Raw genomic sequence first — 18,034 nt, forward strand, 5'->3', positions numbered from 1 at the left:
CCTGGCCGCTAAGAGTGGAGGAGAGAACGAGAACAGGAAGGATGAGCAGAGGAAAAGAAGGTGTTCCAAGAAGCCCGGCCAACAGCACCTCCGAGCATCTACTGCCCGTGTTTCCGGCCCTGCGTGCGGTCCTAAGGTGGACGTTGGACCAGGGACCCATCTTCTCCCAGGCTGAGGTGTCCGTAAGAAGTCCATAATGAGATGAAAGGATCACTTTGTAACATTAATCTTTTTTTATTAAGAAGACAGATATTTTATAGTACTTATTTTTTTTCTTTTTTTTTTGTAAAAATGGTATACATGAACCAATACAAAATGCGAATGGAACATATGGATATGGAATTTCTTACACCGTCACATCGTTCATGTACACCTTAAAAACAGAACTGGCCTAAAGGGAAAAGTCAGACGTTGGTGTGACTAAAGAACAAGCTTATTTGGCATCAATTATACATCCTTCATTATTTTATATTCCTTTAAAAAACACAAAAAACAAGTTTGTTCTTTCTTCACTCTAAAAAAAGTGATCAACCTGTACAAAGTAATACTCAACAATACATTTCAAACAGTGCACTGTATACTTAAGAAAAAAATACATAAACCAATATACAACTAAAATCCATAATTTCCTGTTTTTGCTTTGTTTTATTATTATTATTATTATTACTTTTCCAATGCGTGGGGCCTACACTTTGCAATCTACCTGAGACGGAAAACACCAATCAAAACACATGAACCTGAGACATGTCGACATTTTAAGCCATAGAGTCACGTCGGGGCACTGCACTACTGTACACGTGTCGAAACAGAAAGACGGGCGGTCCCCGAAGATGAGATGCCAATTCGATGAGTGATGGGAGGGTTTTTTTTTTTTCTTATTTTTTTGTTGTTGTTTTTGTTTTTTTCCTAAAAAGAACAGCTGAAAAAAACCTTTCAACGACATGCTAAATGGTTCTCACCCTTTGATACGATTATACTATGGTCGGAATGGGTGCTAAGGGCTCGGAATAGAGCTGCACATTATAAAATTCATTGAAAAAGGGATGTTCATTGTGGCTTTTTGTCTTGGTTAAGTGCCTAGGGATAGGAGAGGGGAAAACAAAATGCTGCTCGATATGGATTTTCTTTTACATACCAGTCCGTTCCCAAAAGGCCCCCATATTGCAATGGTTCTATCAAAGGTTAAAATAAAGACAAAAATAAACACGCTTTCAAATAACAAAGAGTTGACACTTTTTCCCCTTAAATAAATCAGCGTAAGTTTTCCACATAATGTAACAATAGTAAAAATGCACCTTGCAAAATCCAAAATTACTCACTGAAAATGTTATATAATATATATTTATATATATATAGATCTATCTTTTTTTTTTTTTTTTTTGATGCCATCTTTCCGTAGGGACTGTAATCTGGAGTCTGGAGCCTTACCAAAGCATGTGGTAAGAGTTAGTTTTCGTCCGTTAGGACTACTTCCAGATTTCCTGGACGTTTCAATGAAAATCCCATTTCTTTAAAAAAATGTCAATGGTAACTGGACTCCGCTTCCTTTTCCCAAGGCTCCCCATCTAAGATATGTTCAAGGTAACTTATTTTAGTAGCTATGCACTATGGCTGCCATCATGCGAGGATCAGTAATTTTTTGGCAGATGGTTCTTAAGGCTGAGGAAAGAGGCCAAGGCTAGTGTATGAAAGGTAAAAAGATAAAAACACTCACATCCGAGTTTTGATTAAGTAACTGAAAAACCCCTACATGCTGTTTTTCCACCTCTGCTCTGACCTTTCGAGAACTGAGATGGACGGCGGGCCGGTCTGAGAACAATACGGACCCTTCTTTTGTACCTCCTGCCTTTGTCAAGCCAAATCGTAAGGAATGAAAGTTTCACACGGATTCGAGTTGGAAATCCCAGCATGACAAATATCTGTAATATACAGTACATGCAGGCCACATCCCACTGCCTTCCTAACTAAGCACAAAGGAAAAAAAAAAGAAAAAGAAAAAATAAGAAACCTGTCTCATTCAGTCATTCACACACCACATGGGCTTGCTTTTTCCTACAAATTAGTGAGAAGTAAGGCCGATTGGGAAAGGTGGATGGAATCATTTGGAACAGAAATAACCAGAGCAGAACTATCTTTCCCCCCTCCCTACTTCCCCTCCTGTGGCAACTCAAATTCGTCCACTTATATAAAAGGAACAGACCTCACCTGTCAGGTCTGTTTAGGGCACTGAAAAAGGAGGAGCCCTTTCTGCCCCAAACCTTTCTGGACAGCATGGGGTATTATCTATACTGAGCCGTCTACAGATACAGAATTAAAGACAGTTTCAATCTCATTGTGACACACCTCACTTGCAGATAACCCTGTACAGTAATGTAGTTCCACAGCAAACAGAACAGTTTCTGGATCACAGTCTAAGTTTCTAGTCTTCACTGCTCTAAAGTATTCGAAACATGGGCAGCAGCAAAGAGTTCTCATGGTTTGTTCACCCAAATCTTTACGACAACAGAGAAGAATGCATTATGGATACACTAAATTCTGAACTATGAAATCTAAACTGTGCTGGTTCTCCTTTTATGAAACTGAATTTTGAACAGAAAGCTTCAAAAATAAACAAAGGAAAGGAACAACAATAACAAAATAAGGAGGGTCAAAAGGTTCTAAGGAATCCCAGCAGGCAAATTCCAAAACGGGAGATTTTTTTTGGGGAAAAAAAAAAAAATCCAAAAATTTTTTGGGAAAAATAAATTCACACAAAGGAGGGAGGGAAAAGAAAAGAAGGAACGCAACCAACAAACGGAAAACAAGGCACAGAATTTTCTGCAATCTATCCAAACTAAATCCAAGCGTCCAAGTTTGACTTGGTAGGAAGAAATAAAAATTGAAAAACCAAACAATCAGAAAAAGAGGTGTCAAACAGCAGAGCGTACTTTTCAAAGAACATTTCTTTTCAATTTTTTTTTTTTTACACAGCAAATCCCAAGCCTTCCCAGTCTCACACCTTTCCACCCATTCATAAAAAAGCACACGAATTTCTCGCAAGTTCCAATATCACTGTCTCTTTATCATCTAAATAGGGCCAGTTGGACACCTCATTGAAACAAAAGGGCTGATCTAGATGAAGTACTCTTTCTTTTCTTCAGAGTTGTTCTGTCCTCCTTCTGCATTGATTATAGCTGTGTCTGCGTCTGCTGCGTCATCGGCTCCTTTGGCTTCATGAGTGAAGTATGTACCTGAAAGATGAAGGGGTAAAGCACCGTGACTGTCTGATGGCCGCTGTGTAAAGTGGTACAGAGATGGCAACTTGCTTTATGGCCATCATCAGCCGAAGTGGTGTGCAGGCAGCAGAGGGGAAAAAACAATCGGAAGAAGAGAGCGAGGTGGGTGAGACAAATGGGGATCCGGGGGTTCCAAAGGCACCACTCCAACTGAACCGCTGCGATATAATTCAGCAAATGAGACATTAGAGCCGTGATTATGACCAGAGGATGTCAGCAGAAGAAGACGTGAGTGGGAGCTAAAAATGCAGGAAGCTGGAGAGCTGCTGACAGTAAACGCCCAGGACCAATGGCCAGATATGTGCACGTACATGGTTAAAGACCAAAGCAAGGAAGAGCAATTAGCCAATAAATGAATTAGGGCCCTGCTGATTTTCTACCGTCATCTCACATTGTTTATTGAACCCTCGCCTCCTGTCTTCAGGAAGCACTGGCGCCTGTCCATTACTGAGCATGTGCTTGAACCTGCACAAGTAGGTTTGATTTTTCTTCTGCTGCCCATTGCAGAGTGGGGTTCCAGATCGAGAAATAATCTGATGTTGTATCAGCTGGAAGCAAGGCATGGGATCTGCCTTAAGAAACAAGTGATTCTTGCTTCTGACGTCACTTTAGCTGGGACCCAGATTCATGGATTTGCTAATTGGCACAGCCACTTTATAATGACAATAGACAGAACATTAACGGAGTTGGTGACATTCTTTATCAGCAAGTCCCAACGGTTTACGTGGAGAAAGACAAGGGTTGCATCTCTGTATGAAATATAGGTAGAGCTGGCACTGCCCATAATCACCCTCCTCCCGTTAGGTATCGTGCTTGCAAAGATTCTTAAGTAAGAAAAGGCTGTTGAACTTTCACGTTTTCAGAGTGACAAATCCGAGAAGGCAGGCAGTCGGATGGTCCTCCCATGTCCCTCTTTCCTCTGTAGAGTACACCCTCCTCCCAGAAACTCGCAGTATTGGGCAGACTTCAGCCCTGCTTTCTCACCTGACCTTCCTGGCTCTATCAAGCTTAATTAACACCAAGAGGCTGGGAGTTCTCTGCCAAACAGACTGCCTCTTGGGAGTGGGCAGAGTGTATAGAGAGCATGGGCATGGACAGAAGGGCCCCCAGTACGGAGGGCCACGAACTGTTTTACACTCAAGATGGGCACTTTGGATTCTAAAGGTGACTGTCAAGCACCTTGGACCTCCACTGCTGTGCTCAGGGGACTCACCCTGAACCCAAGGTCTACCATCCGGCAGTCTCCCAGCACCTCAAGTTTATACTACAGGAAAGGCCTGGAAGCCCACTGCACAGCACTTGAGAAAAATACCCGAGAAAGACCAGGGCCAAAAAAGAAAAGGAAGCATAAATTACCGAGAGGGAGAAGAGGCTTAGAGCAGCGTGGGGTAGAGAGGAGGAGCGCTCGCAAAGATGATTGCCCATCCAGACTGCACGGTTGATAAGTGTGATGATTAATGGCAATTTAAATCAATTGCACTGATAATTTTAAAAATACATATTTATGTGGCTTTTAAGGCACATCAAACCAAGGAAGTATTCCAGCCGCTGTGACCAGCTTATCCAGTGTTGGGGGCTGGGGCACAGGGCTAGCCCACATGTTTCCCGCAAAGCAGAAGGTCACGGGGGTGCTTTTTCCCTGTTTATCATTTTGGGGTTCATGCCCCAAAATCACACATCAGCCCCTTAGACTTTTTACTCTTTCCCTGATGATGGATTGTAGAATAACAAACCTATAAAGCTTTTTATTTAGAGAAAAATCCAAATCAAGGAGTGCTACTCATCAACTCTCAGAGTCCTTCCTAATCAGCGGCTGCTAAGATTTTTGTTTTTTTCTTTCCCAGTTCCAAGAATCAAAGAGGCTGTGTGGCCCCAGAAACCAAACTGCCTATTCAAGGACAAGCTTGCCAAGTCCCACAAAGGCAGGGGCCACGGTGACACGAGGCCTCCTGGCTGCCCAAGCTTACAGGAGGCCCCCTGGCTTACCTTTATGTCTGGCAAAATAGCGCCCCAGAATGATGAGCAAACACAGCATGGCAAACACCACCACGGCCACGACGCCGCCAATCACGGCGTGATCCACTGCCCTGATCGCGCCTTCTTCACCTGCTCGAGAATCTGTTGAGATCAGAAGAGGAATAGGGATGTAGAGTCTATTGGGAGACACCAGAAACCCTGGAGACGCTGCCTCCAGGATCAGAGGTCACCTTCTTTCTTAACGGAGGAGTCAGGATAGTCGAGATGGGTCGAGTACCACCGAGGGGACCTGTCCAGTGCTGAATTAACCTGTTCTCCCCTCAAGGCAATTTCATTCTAAGCGGCTTCGGATGCTAACATGCGTGAACACGCTTAGGGAGCAGAGAGAGAAGAAATAGAGTCTGTCCAATCCTGGCCTGGTCTTGGCGTTCACCCTCTCTGCAACCAGTTGCAGATCCTATGCAGGAGGCTGACCTAACTATTTAAGGGAGCTCAGAAAGGCACCTTCAGGCAGTTACAGGAGCTGTGGAAGGGCGGCTGGAGCATCTTTCTAGAGATGCCCTGCAACTTATTCCCTACTAGGCATTTGCATGGGAAAAGCAAGGAGCTCAAAAGCCCCAGCTGCCTAGAGATAAAACAAGGATTAGGGGACTAGAGACAAGTGACATGCCTGCTACATTTAGGATGTATGAGGGAGTAAGCCTCTGTCTAAAAACCTAAAAACCTATTTCAAAAAAAGACAGCAAGGAATAATTGTCCATTGCCACAGACGATTTTTCTTTTATTTATTTAACACTCCACGATGCAATTAATTTTCCTTTATAAGCATCACTCCCTGGGGATGTCTTCTTGCGACTGAGGAACGACATGTTTGGCTGGGGAACAACTCCAAAATGAACCCCGCATGAGCTATGGCGATGCAGAATGGATGTATGGCAGTGTAAACAATTTTAATTTAGGAATGTGGCTACACCACCCCTTGCTGAAATTCTAATGGCACCCGAGATTTATAATGTAGTAAAAAACAATTATTCTCCCGTTGATTAATACATTAACATTTTCGAGTGGAAGCTAAACCATTGTCTTTTTTTTTTATTGAGTCAAGTACGACACCTCCATTAAAATGATTTACTAGCTGTACCTTACAATTTAAGCACAGCAGCAACAGAAATGGTAAAAATCTTTTAACTTTACATGATTTGTGAAGTCATATGTGAAGGATTTACCATTTAAATCTTTCAGTACAAGAAGCACATGGCCTATAAATCTGTCCCCGTAGCAGTTGCTGGACGCCTAAGAGAAATGCATTTCACCAGGAAGACGGAGAGTGCAAATTCGAGTCAATTTTTAAGAAAGATTTATTTCTGTCTCTCTCCAAAGAACAGAGCAAATCTCTGAAGCCTCCACCTCTAATAATATTTGAAGTTTATCGATCAAGTGTACAGATCCGTGACAGCTAAAGGTAATGGTGCTCTTTTGAGCCGAAACCTGATACAACGCTTTCAGCAGGAGGGCATGATTTACACTTTCTATCGATATTTCCAATTCTGCTCTGAGATTAAGTACTGAAGGATGTGGGGAAATAACTCGTGACTGAGGGTTCCATGAAAAGCGTTTTAATTAAAAGAGTTTAAATTTAAAAATGGAGTATTTAAAGTGTTTCATTAAGTTACCATTGGAAGGACGACCAAAAAAAAAAAAGCATCCCCACTCCAAACCCAAACAGAAATGTGGATGGAATCAGAGGCAGCAGCGGGTCGCCCAGGACAACAGGATGATGGGAGTTTAATTGGAGAATGGAGATGGGTTGGAGGCAGAGTGCACTGCAGCCAATTAGCCCGCTCCGTGACGCACGGGCCCCTCTAGCCACACATCTAATAAGCTCGCCTTGAAATGTGGCAGAGAGGAGTCTCCCCTTGCATCCCAAAGTGCTGCCTACTGCAGAAGCGGCAGCCTCCGTGTCTTGAAAGTCATTTCAACAAGGCAGAACTCAGCTACGGAAACTTTTTTTTCTTTTCTTCTTTTTAAGACAACAGGGCTTGTTGAAGGGGTGAGCTCCCAGGAGGATGCACCATGACACGTGGTATCTGCTGGAGGGTAATGCTTTACACACCAGAGACTCTCACCCCAGCTGCACAGGTTCAAAATTGCTCACAGGGAGACCAAAGTCATGGATAAGCCAGAAAGCTGTGCTTCCCTTAGGGAGCTGTCAAAATAGGGGCTCTTGTGGGAATGAGAATTAACTCCTCTCCAATGGCCATGAGCTTCAGACCTATTGAAAGATGAGGCTCTTTCAACTAACTCCCTGTGTCTTAGAATGGGGTAAGAAAAACAAAGTGATTCCAGCTACTGAGCAGTGGGGAAAGCTGGGCTCAAGAGGTGAAAAGTGAAGAGAGGTCTAGTCCCAGGAAGATGGAGCAGAGAGAAGCTGCCCATTCTAGACATAACCCACTGGGGGAAGCACTCTTGTGCTCTCTGTTCCAAGACTGCCCACTCCATGCCGAGGCGCAGGACCATCCTAGACCTAGGGGAAGAAAGCCAGAGAGAGAGAGAAGTGGGGAGGGAGGGGAGAGATGAAGAAGGAGGGGGAAGCTCTGATAAGAGAAAACCAATCCACCAACATCATAGGGTATGTATCTGCGGGATTAATTTCTCCAGCCAAAAATCATTCATTTGACCTTTGCTTTCCAGGAACTCAGAGCTGAAGAGGCTCATTTCTCCTTGCCCTGTGCCCACATTAAATAACTGGGTTCTAGTTATCTTTCCCATCCTCAGGGACATACATATTTTATAGATACTTATTTATAAGGGTAATCTCTCCAGCTACATTCTGATATTCACTTTGATCAGAAAGTTTACTACCACCTCTTAATCACTGAGACATCTCTCCTGCCTTCAATTATTGTGGATGGACACAGAAGGAAGTGGTGTTGAATGTACAAGGAACAGAGTGGGCTGCAGCTCTGCCCCACCTCTTTCCATCCCTGGCCTGCCCTGGGGTTTACTGCGGGAGGCCCTGATACAGTCCTGGCCATCCTCCAGCATCTGGTGTGGGCTGGCATCCTCTATGAAGAGTGGTGTTGTCTCCAGACTTGTCTCATTCCTTTTTGTGTGTCCACATGTGGGCTGAGTGGGGAGTTTTTCTAGTGTTGTTGGTTGGTCCAAGGTGGTAGCTCAGTTAGTAAAGAATCTACCTGCAATGCAGGAGACCCTGCTTCCATTCCTGGGTCAGGAAGATTCCCTGGAGAAGGGATAGGCTACCCACTCCAGTATTCTGGCCTGGAAAATTCCATGGACAGAGGAGCGTGGCAGGTTATAGTTCATGGGATCGCAAACAGTCAAACGTGACTGAGCGACTTTCACTTTTTGGGTGGGGGGCCCAGGTGAAGGCTGGTTCCCTACCCCTGGATGCTGTGGGCTGGTGCCTTGCTCACAGCCCTAAGCAGTTACACAGGATGCTATACAGACAGGAACCAGGCTTCGGGACTAGAGTGCAAACTGGAGCCCAGAACAGTGTCGCCAACCAATAGGAGCATTGGTTCCCACAAGGTCCACTGGCCAAGTGACCTTCCTTGTCCTGCTCATAACTGTTCCTTGAGCAATTACCTCACAGAGAAAACTGTGGAAATGCCCCTGCCTTTCACCATCACCCACACATCCTGCTCCATGCAGGGTTCAGAGCCATTCCTTAGAGTCCCATCAACTTCCCTGGGGAACATCCTCTTCAGATTTCAGGCTCGCTTTTCGCATCAGGCAGAGAAGGGAACTTACAGATTCTACAGCCGCCCTCAGCTTCTACACTGTTGTTGTTTAGTCGCCAAGTCATGTCTGACTCTTTGTGACCCCGTAGACTGGAGTCTGTCAGGCTCCTCTATCCATGGGATTTCCCAGGCAAGAATCCTGGAGGGGGTTACTATTTCCTCCTCCAGGGGGTCTTCGCGACTCAGGGATTGAGTGCATATCTCGTGCATTGGCAGGTGGATCGCTGAGCCACCAGGGAAGCGCTAGCTTCTACATTACCTAGTGTATAATATAGCTAGCTGCTGGGGAATTGCTGCATAGCACAGGAAGCTCAGCCCGGTGCTGTGATGATCTAGAGGGGTGGGGAGTGGGTGAGAGGAAGGCTCAAGAGGGAGGGAAATATATGTACATTTATGGCTGATTCACATTGTTAGACGGCAGGAAACCAAGACAACACTGTAGAGCAATTATCCTCCAATTAAAAGTTTAAAAATTACTTATTAAAAAAGGTATGTGGGCATTAAAGCACTAGTAAAGCATTAAAGTGCATTAAAGCACTGATCCTCAGGCGGTGGACAGCTCTTGGTTTAGAAGGGAGTGTTTTCCTATCTTAAAGAGACACGATTGTCCCTCTCACTTAGTACGGGTGTTAAGTGTTCACTTCTGCTGAGAGTTCTTCATCAATCACTTTTCATGGGACTTCAGGTAACTCAGGCCTCATCCTTCCGTGAGCCAGATTTTCAGGGGCACTATGTAGCTGCTGGGAAGTGTCAACTCAGAGATGGGGCACAATCCTTCCCACATCGTCCCGTGCTGCAGGCCCTGCAGGCTCTGAGTGTGACGTGAGACTCTGTAAGGACAGATCAACCATGGACTGTTTAATATTCGTGAGTTAGCTCTTCTTTGGGCCAAAAGCTGGGACAACTTGACTCCAGGTGAGGGTTTACTAGCAGCTTACAGAATACTAAGTTGGCTACCACTGCTTGGGTCACAGTTTCAACTACCCGGGGTTCCCATTAGCATCTTAGAAACTGCAAGGACAAAAAATTTCAAAGGCTGTCCCAAGAGTGATGCCCGGACCTGCTCAGTTTTCTTTACTTTGGGCGGGTGACCTGGCTTGATCCTTTCCTCATGGGCAATGTGCAGGGGGTAGATTCTAAAGGCACTCGTTCCCTAGGGCCTGACAAGAAAAGCGACTGCTAGGAAACTTCGTTCTCCTTCTTCTCCCTCCGGGGGCCTCCCCTTTCTCTACTTGCTCTTATTCCTCAAATGTCTTGCCAGGGTCTCCTGAGCACCGGGCTCTGGCAGCCACACCGCCTGTGTTAAAACAGGGTGCTTTAACAGATCCTGGTTTCTATGGCTACTTTACCACCTGGCATGGGACGCCTGACATCAACTGCTGTGTGAATGCCTTAATCATGAATCTGTGAAAAGCCTAGAAGCCTCTGCTGCCAGAGGCAGAGATCCATGGATAACCACAGAATGGCCAGGATGTCCTAGACAAGCTCCTGGCAGATGGGGACCTTGGCGGGGGGGGCGCTGAGCCAAGTGCCCACTGCAGCTGCAGCCAGGCGACCTTCGGCCCAGGCCACACAGACAGGACACTAAGACTGTCACCCTGGAGGAGCTGATAGAGTCATACAGTTCAAACACACAGAGGGGGACGGGATGACCACCCTCCCTTGGCTTCCTTCACATTTCAACCCTCCCTGGGCCTTGGCTAGAAGGCATACTCAAAAACTTGGGGAGAGCTAGACACTCCCCTTAAATGCACATACTATTTTTTAACAAAGGTTATAAACTACCTGAGGTCTCTTCTTTAAAATTAAATTCCAAAGACATGGGGGAGGTCCTAAGGAGATGGGGCTTCCTACCTGTATTTATTGGACTACCTTCTGCCACTCCTCTATGAACTGCCTGTTGACCTTTGGGAAAAGTGAAACTGTTGACTTTTTCACAACAGTTCTGTCTGTCACTTGCTTTCACTCTATTCTTTTTTCCTGGCCTGAGGTCTGACTGGACAAGTGAGTTTAATTAGAAACTTCGAGAAGCAGTGTTCATAGCGGACATGCTGCCCCCTGCTTCCTAGGGCTACAGGGATTACTAGATTTCAGAGGATGCTTAATGACGATGACGTCATTTGCTACTTCTTACCAGAAAGAAAGAAAAAGCTTGACAAGTGGATTTTTCATATCCGGGATGAAACCAGAATCTGACCTCAAAGATAAAACCAGTCCCCAAACCTGGCGCCATCTGAGAACTGCAGCTTCTCATTCTCATCACCTATCGTAGCTCCCATCACGACACCAAAAATAAGTGTGCATTTTAAAAAGCACAACTTTATTACTGAAGGGGAACAAACTGAATGGCATGCGCTGACAAAATGCCACATTATTTGCTAATCCTAATATGTTATTCTTCTTTAAGATTTGCTTTTCTCAGCACCAATTCAATTATAGATGCTACAAATCCTTCTGACATTTAATTCCCTCTTGTCAGAGAGTAGTAAATGTATACAGTACATGCACAGCTTTCCCATTAAGATGTTAATACATATTGGAGCACACCGGCCTCCATGCAGCACAACCTTTCTTTTCTGTCTTCTGAGAGAGTGGAAGGGAAGGAATAAATGTAAGGCAAGAAAATCATGACGGTTCTCATACAGCATCCCAGGCATCTAAGACTATCCCTTGGCTGTATCTCATTCTAGCAACGTAACTCCAGCTATGCTAACGTTTCAAAAGAACTATGTTAAGCTACTTAAAGAAAAACTGCAGTCGTCATCATCACCATCATCCTGCCGCCCAGAGCTCCGGAGGCATCACTGACATCGGAAGTGCTGCTCACGGGCTCTGGTTGTACAATGATCAGGACCCGTGCTCTTAGGCAGTTACTGTCTATTTTTCCCTCCAGAAAGAGGCCTGAACAGCAGATGCCGGGAGAGGCAGGAGCTCACCTCCTGTGTGGCCTGCTGGAAAGTGCATTGGACTTGGCCACAGCCTTCTAGCCCAGGCTAGAAGCTGGGCTTCACTGCTTTTCTGTGTGACTTCAGGCAGGTCAATGAGCCACTCTCAGCCACTGAGCAGAGACATACAATTCAGAGGACTGTTTTGAGGAGCCAGTGTGTTGCTGAATATGAAGGGGGCTCTCTGGGCTGGGACTTGGCATGTCATAGGCACTCAACAGGTGTCTGTCAAATTGAAATCCACTGTCATAAAGCCCAAGGCGGGCTTTATTCCAGTTCTAATCACTATTCCAGGCAAATACTTACAGCACTTATGGAGTAAGGGTTGTACTGCACACTTAGTGCTGTTCTCAGAGGCTAAGATGCCCCAGAGACATTTGCTGAGATGAAATCACCAAGCCCCTTCTTTTCATTTATGCAGAACGGCACACAATGTGACTGGTGGTCCGGGGTGGTGGTCAAGGCTGTGGGCCTGCCAAAGGTCACCATGTCCAAGTCGTAACTCAGGGGTACCATTTAAGCATCAGGATATTAAGCTCTTGTTGTCAGCTAAGCATGAGAACAAGATTTTTTTTTTCAAATGCTGATTTCTCTCCCTTCTCAAGTGACTTGATTTTGTTAATTTAACCAACAGTGGAAATGACTTGATGCAACAGGATGCAAACGCTCCCAAGGCATTAAGCATCACCAGAGAGACCACAAGGCAGACTCCCGAGTCCTCTCTACTCATCTAGTGATGAGGACTTAGAAGTGTGCTTGCCCTTTCCATTTTAAGCAACAGGAAGGCACTGACGATGAGACTGGAGTTTCCCTTAAAGGAGCAGACATCTGATAAAGAGGGCAGATTTGTGAAGTATTTCCAAACATACATTTCCCACTCGAATCTTTCTCTGGAGAAAGATGCGTCAGTGGACCTCCGGCATTTGGGGGTGTGAGGATGGATTAATGAATATGGTGAAGCCACCCCAAAGCAGTGTCCAACCTGTAGAATTGGAATTCACATTTTGTGTTGGAGCCCACCAACTTATCAATTTGGAAGGAAAAGTTCCTATTTGATGGTCTCCTTCCTCCCCATGGGAGAAACAGTAGCATGTTGGATTATGGGAAGATCAGCAACATCATGAAATTCAAACTCAGGTTGTGGTAAAGTCATGGCCAAGCTGGCACGGACCCAGTATGATTTGCCCGTCTACTGCCTTGTATTAAATGGAATTTTGAAATAAGGGAATCTACATGTTTTAATCCTCTGCAACCCAACACCTTCCCATGGCATTTAGGACCGGCTCAGGGGGAAATCATCCCACAATTTAGGAGATCAATGGGATAATGGTACTGAAAGCAACCTAGCAGAGTTTAAGGTCGCCACTGGATGGGAAAGAGCTTGATTCAATGCTGGAAGAGACCTTTCCTGGTTGTCAGCAATATACCTGATGGGCTCTGGAGAAACCAACTTTCCCTGCCTCTTTCTTTCCAAGCACAGACTGAATCAAAAAGGGCCCAAGAGGAAAGGATTCTCAAGATCCCAGAACAAAGGGAAGTGTGGATTTCACAGGGGAAGGATAGTCACTTTTTTAAACCAAAGTCTCTGTATCCTAAAAAGGCAGGAAATTCTATGTTTAAATTCTGATTCTGTCTCTTGAGTAAATCATTTAACCTCAGGAGCCCCAGCGTCTTGATTTGTAAACAGCCCTTCCTCAATGATCTCACAGGATTTTCAGGACAAGCCTCCCATGCTGGCTCACGCTCGTCTCTTGGTCTTCCTGTCACACTGGCCTCCCCTGGTGCGCATTTGTACCTTCCACCTCTTCCCAGTAAAGTTATTCGCTTTCATTTTACCCAGGTGTATTTTTCTCACAGCAGTAGCCTAAAATTTCATTGTGCTTTGAGCCTGTCTCCCGGAAAAGCATGTACCTGTATGAGGGCAGGGTCCTGGCGTGTGAAATCTGGGGCAGCTCCAGCCGTTGGTTGGTTTTGTTCATTGCTGCATCCCTGGTGCCCAGACCAGGGCCCAGCACACAGGAGCTCAAACAACTGCTGAGCGAATGCGGATCACTGGGATTACGTGTGCGCATGAGCTCTCTAAGTGCTCAAGCACTATACAAATACAAGCTAAAGAAGACCTTCTCTACATAGTCCAGCTGGGTTTTGATGTTTTTCTTTATCATCATTATTATTACTAGTCTAACAACAACAACGACAAATGCAATTGCCTGTTTGCCAAATCTAGGCCATACTTTATGTGGGAGCCAGTAAGGAAAGAGTTCCCCCAAATACTAGGTCTACTGACAGTTCCTTACACATATTTTAAGCAAGTTAAGTCAGACTTTGAGGACACCCACCAGACACATGGCCGTATATTCCACCTCAGAACTGACAATCTGGATCTGAAGGCCTTTCAGGGCTTCCATTAAATGAAGTGTTAGTTGCTCAATTCTGTCCAACTCCTCGCGACCCCACGGACTGTAGCCTGCCAGCCTCTTCTGTCTGTGGAGTTCTCTGGGCAAAAATAGGAGTGGGTTGCTGTTTCCTTCCCCAGGGAATCTTCCCGACCCAGGGATCAAACCCAGGTTTCCTGCACTGCAGGTGGATTCTTTCCATCTGAGTCACCAGGGAAGCCCCATTAACTAAACCAAGACCATATTTTAAACCCGTGTTTTCTCTGTAATCCATTTAAGGGACTACAGCCAGCTCACCTAGATCCTTCCTTAACAACTAACATGAATTATCAAGGCTACTTAGAGTCTGCCTTCCATCCACACTTTCCTATGGATTGTGAGGGAGAAGTTTTTTCTTCCAGATCACTTTCTTGTATTAGGACCGGAACTGAAAACATGTCTTTGGGAAGCATGAGAGCTCTGAAATTTCTTGTTGGTGCCTTTGCTTCAAAAGCAGAAGCCTGATGGATTGCTCTGATTGTGCTGGAGGGCTATTCTCTGGCACGCTGTATATTTACCACCGTACTCCACTAAACAGTCCCCAAAGGCCCTTCCATTGCTGAAGGGAGCAAGGCAGTTGGAGACATTTTTTAAAAAGTTTTAAAATAAAATAGAAGGATAAATAGGCTTGAAGCCATTCTATTCCACATGGGTGGCAATAACCACCAGCTGTCACAAGGAAACAGCAGATGTAATTGATAAAACAATTGAAAACTCTTGTGGATCCATCATCAATAAAGTTAACACCCAAAAAGTCAATGAAAGGGTTCAAGGTAGACCTGGAGAAGCTCCCCAGGCCCACCAACAATTAAATCACTGAACTACACACAAGCATAATTTTTTAATGCAGATTAAAGAGGAGGATCAGCTGGGCAACTTGCTTTGCTGGGTGAGGCTGGGGCACCATATGGTGCTTATGAAATTGTCATTAACTGAGGTGGCAGTGGTGAATGGGGGAGGAGGGGAACAGGGGGCGAGCAGAAGACAGACCAGCATTATTCTGAAGGAAAAAGCAGGATATAACATTTATCCATAACAAGGAAAGAATGAAATTTCTACCCAGATGGAGCAGGGAATGGATGGTAATATTATTCATTACCACAGTTTAGCATTAAATGTGCAACACCTCCTCTAATTTATTGATGGACTGTTTAAGACGGGTGTTAACCTGTTTGTCTTGTCTTATAATTGAATTCAGTCTCCAGGCTACAGAAATTTGAGAAGTTCATCCTTTCTCAATCAATATGCTCCCCTTCAGTGACCCATTTCAAGACAGCTTCATAAAAAATAATGTATTTTGTTTTAATAAATTTAAACACTATGACAGCTGCTCAATTTTTATTGGGTGTTTTTTATTTTTTTTCCCTTTAGACGTCTCTTTGCTGCCGAGTGAAGCCATGCTCACAATCAATAGTAATTGATTAATCAGCATCCCCCTTGAACAAAGGTGCTAATCAGTTTTTGATTAGTTCATCAAACCAGATGCAAAGGCAGCCCAGCCCCTGCCTGATGGATCATCAGGGTTCTACTTGACTTATGGCTTCCGTGCTATGTGTGACTGCAGTGTTCCTGGATGGGGAGGGGGGAACAACGTAATTATTAATTTGACCGAATTATTATGAACACAAACAGTTGTTGGTTTATTCCTCCCGACTCAAGGGTGATTGATAGAGCTGCGGCAAGCCTGCATCTGACTTGGTGCAGAGCTGAGAGACCCAGAGTAGTCTTTAATTGATGATGCTGGAGGAAGGGGTAATGGCTGCTTTAGTCCCATTTTCCTAAGGAGGAGAAAAATGACTTCTGTGTATCTGAGTGATCCTTGTCTGGCTGATATGCCAGAAGGATCAGGGCCAAGGAGAACTCAGTCCCTTCTTAGGATCCTTGAGACGACCCAGTTGCCACTGTGTCACAGGGCTGTTTTATTTAGGGTCAGGGTCAGAAATGAGTGGACTACTTACACTCAGCACGATATTCTAAGCAGGGAGAGGACTCATCTACACTCACTTCAAAACAAAGATCAGGCTGACGTTTTTGCAACTTCTCTAAATCCATCACAAACGGGAGGCAAAAATAAAACACTGCATTGACGGCCAGCTATCTTTCTAATCTTCTATTTATCTATCTAAATTCCTTGGGATTTGGAATTCATTTATTCACCCAACAAGCATCAGTTGAGAGCTTACAACACAACAGGTGTACAGCAGTGAACGAAACCAATATGGCCTCCTGGAGCTTCCACTCTGCAGGAGAATCCAACAGTTCAAGTTCAAACTGGGACACGCTACATAGCAGAAAAATAAAGGCATCCTTGAGGCTTGCCAGAAGCACAGAGGAGGCAATGTATCTATTGACTGTGAAAGACAGTGGTACTATCTCATTCTCTCACTGGATAAGTAAGACCTATAGTTAAAGCCACACCTCAACAACCAACTATTCAAGGGAGCTGCAGTGAAATCTCTCCAAGAAGGGCAACCTGGAACCCTTGTTTCCAAATGGCTGGAGTCAGCATCTACGGTCCTATGCCTTGGTTTCTCCTAATGAGGAAGGGCCCTTCCTTACTGACTTATTAAGCAACTGATCAAAATGTTTCAGAAGCTATAGCTGGTTGGCAGTGAAGTACCAGGACATCATGGGAGATCATATAATTGTTTAGCTCTGACCATTTTAAATCTCCTTCCCCTCCTTTTTAGGATATGCTTCTTCTTCTGGATTAGTAACACCTAAATCCTGGAATCAAGCATGAAACCTACTTTTGCAAGAGCTCAGTGTGCTGTGAAAAAGGTCTGAGGTGGATAATTAGTTTACATCATGGTGTGTGACAAAACAATTACCCCCCTCCCTTCCTCTCTTCCCCTCCCTGCCCCCTCCTAAGATTAACTATGACCTGACTTTTCTAGTATATTCCACAAAAGGGGATGATCAATATGAACTTTTTTTAAAAAATAAAGATCTTGTCTCATAATCCAACATCCTTAAAAAGCTTTGAAATGCAACAAATTTTCATGAGCCATTATATACTTAGAACATAAAAATTATTTTAAGCCACTGAACAGAGTGGCTTTAGTGCAATCCCAAAGATGATTTGGCCTCTACCCCTTTACAGAGTCAGCCCCAATCTGAAATATACATGCAATATACAATCAGAGAAATACACAGGGAAGAGAGGTGGGTGGGGAGGAAGAAAGTGTTAATAAAATTCTGTTCTTTCTTTAGTCTCAAAACCCACAGTTTTGAATTAACTGCTCAGTGATCCAAATGGCCATGTTGTGGAAGTGGACGGAGGGCCCACAGGTTGGACACTGCAGAGCCTTTTACCTAATAACTAGCCCTTACCTGAGAGGTCCTCACTGTCCAGTTCTTCTGCGGAATTGGGCAACTGAGTAAGGCCTTACAAGTAAAAACAAATCGTTTTTCTTTTCATTCCTCAAGGGACATAAACAAAACACTTAAAAACTGAGGATGAATTTCTTAAAATTAAAAAAAAAAAAAAACATGAGCCAAATCTCTTGCCATCTCTCTCTCTTTTTTAGAGAGCTTAAATGTATTAATCCATAAGTACATTTCTCCAATCATTTCATTTTGTTATGGATACACAATCAAGGCAGAAAGATTCCTCAGTCTCCACTTTCAAAGCACATGAA

At 44.4% G+C, this 18,034-nt stretch overlaps 1 protein-coding gene across 5 annotated transcripts in view; it reads right to left on the minus strand.

Moving 5' to 3' along the window:
- Positions 1-266: 266 nt before the first annotated feature.
- CADM1 (cell adhesion molecule 1) overlaps positions 267-18,034 on the minus strand; it is a 354,634-nt gene continuing 336,866 nt past the window's right edge. For 3 of the 5 annotated variants that reach the window (XM_068989352.1, XM_068989350.1, XM_068989349.1), the window contains 2 exons: positions 5,262-5,393; positions 267-3,230 (listed from right to left, as the gene is read on the minus strand). In XM_068989352.1, coding sequence (XP_068845453.1) covers positions 3,112-3,230; positions 5,262-5,393 — 251 coding nt within the window. In that variant the 3' untranslated portion in view covers positions 267-3,111. Of the gene's footprint in view, positions 3,231-5,261; positions 5,394-17,726; positions 17,781-18,034 lie in introns of all 5 variants that reach the window. The other 2 variants (XM_068989351.1, XM_068989348.1) reach the window with 1 other exon arrangement.

This window comes from Capricornis sumatraensis, chromosome 16, assembly GCF_032405125.1.
Source record: "Capricornis sumatraensis isolate serow.1 chromosome 16, serow.2, whole genome shotgun sequence".
Taxonomy (NCBI): domain Eukaryota; kingdom Metazoa; phylum Chordata; class Mammalia; order Artiodactyla; family Bovidae; genus Capricornis; species Capricornis sumatraensis.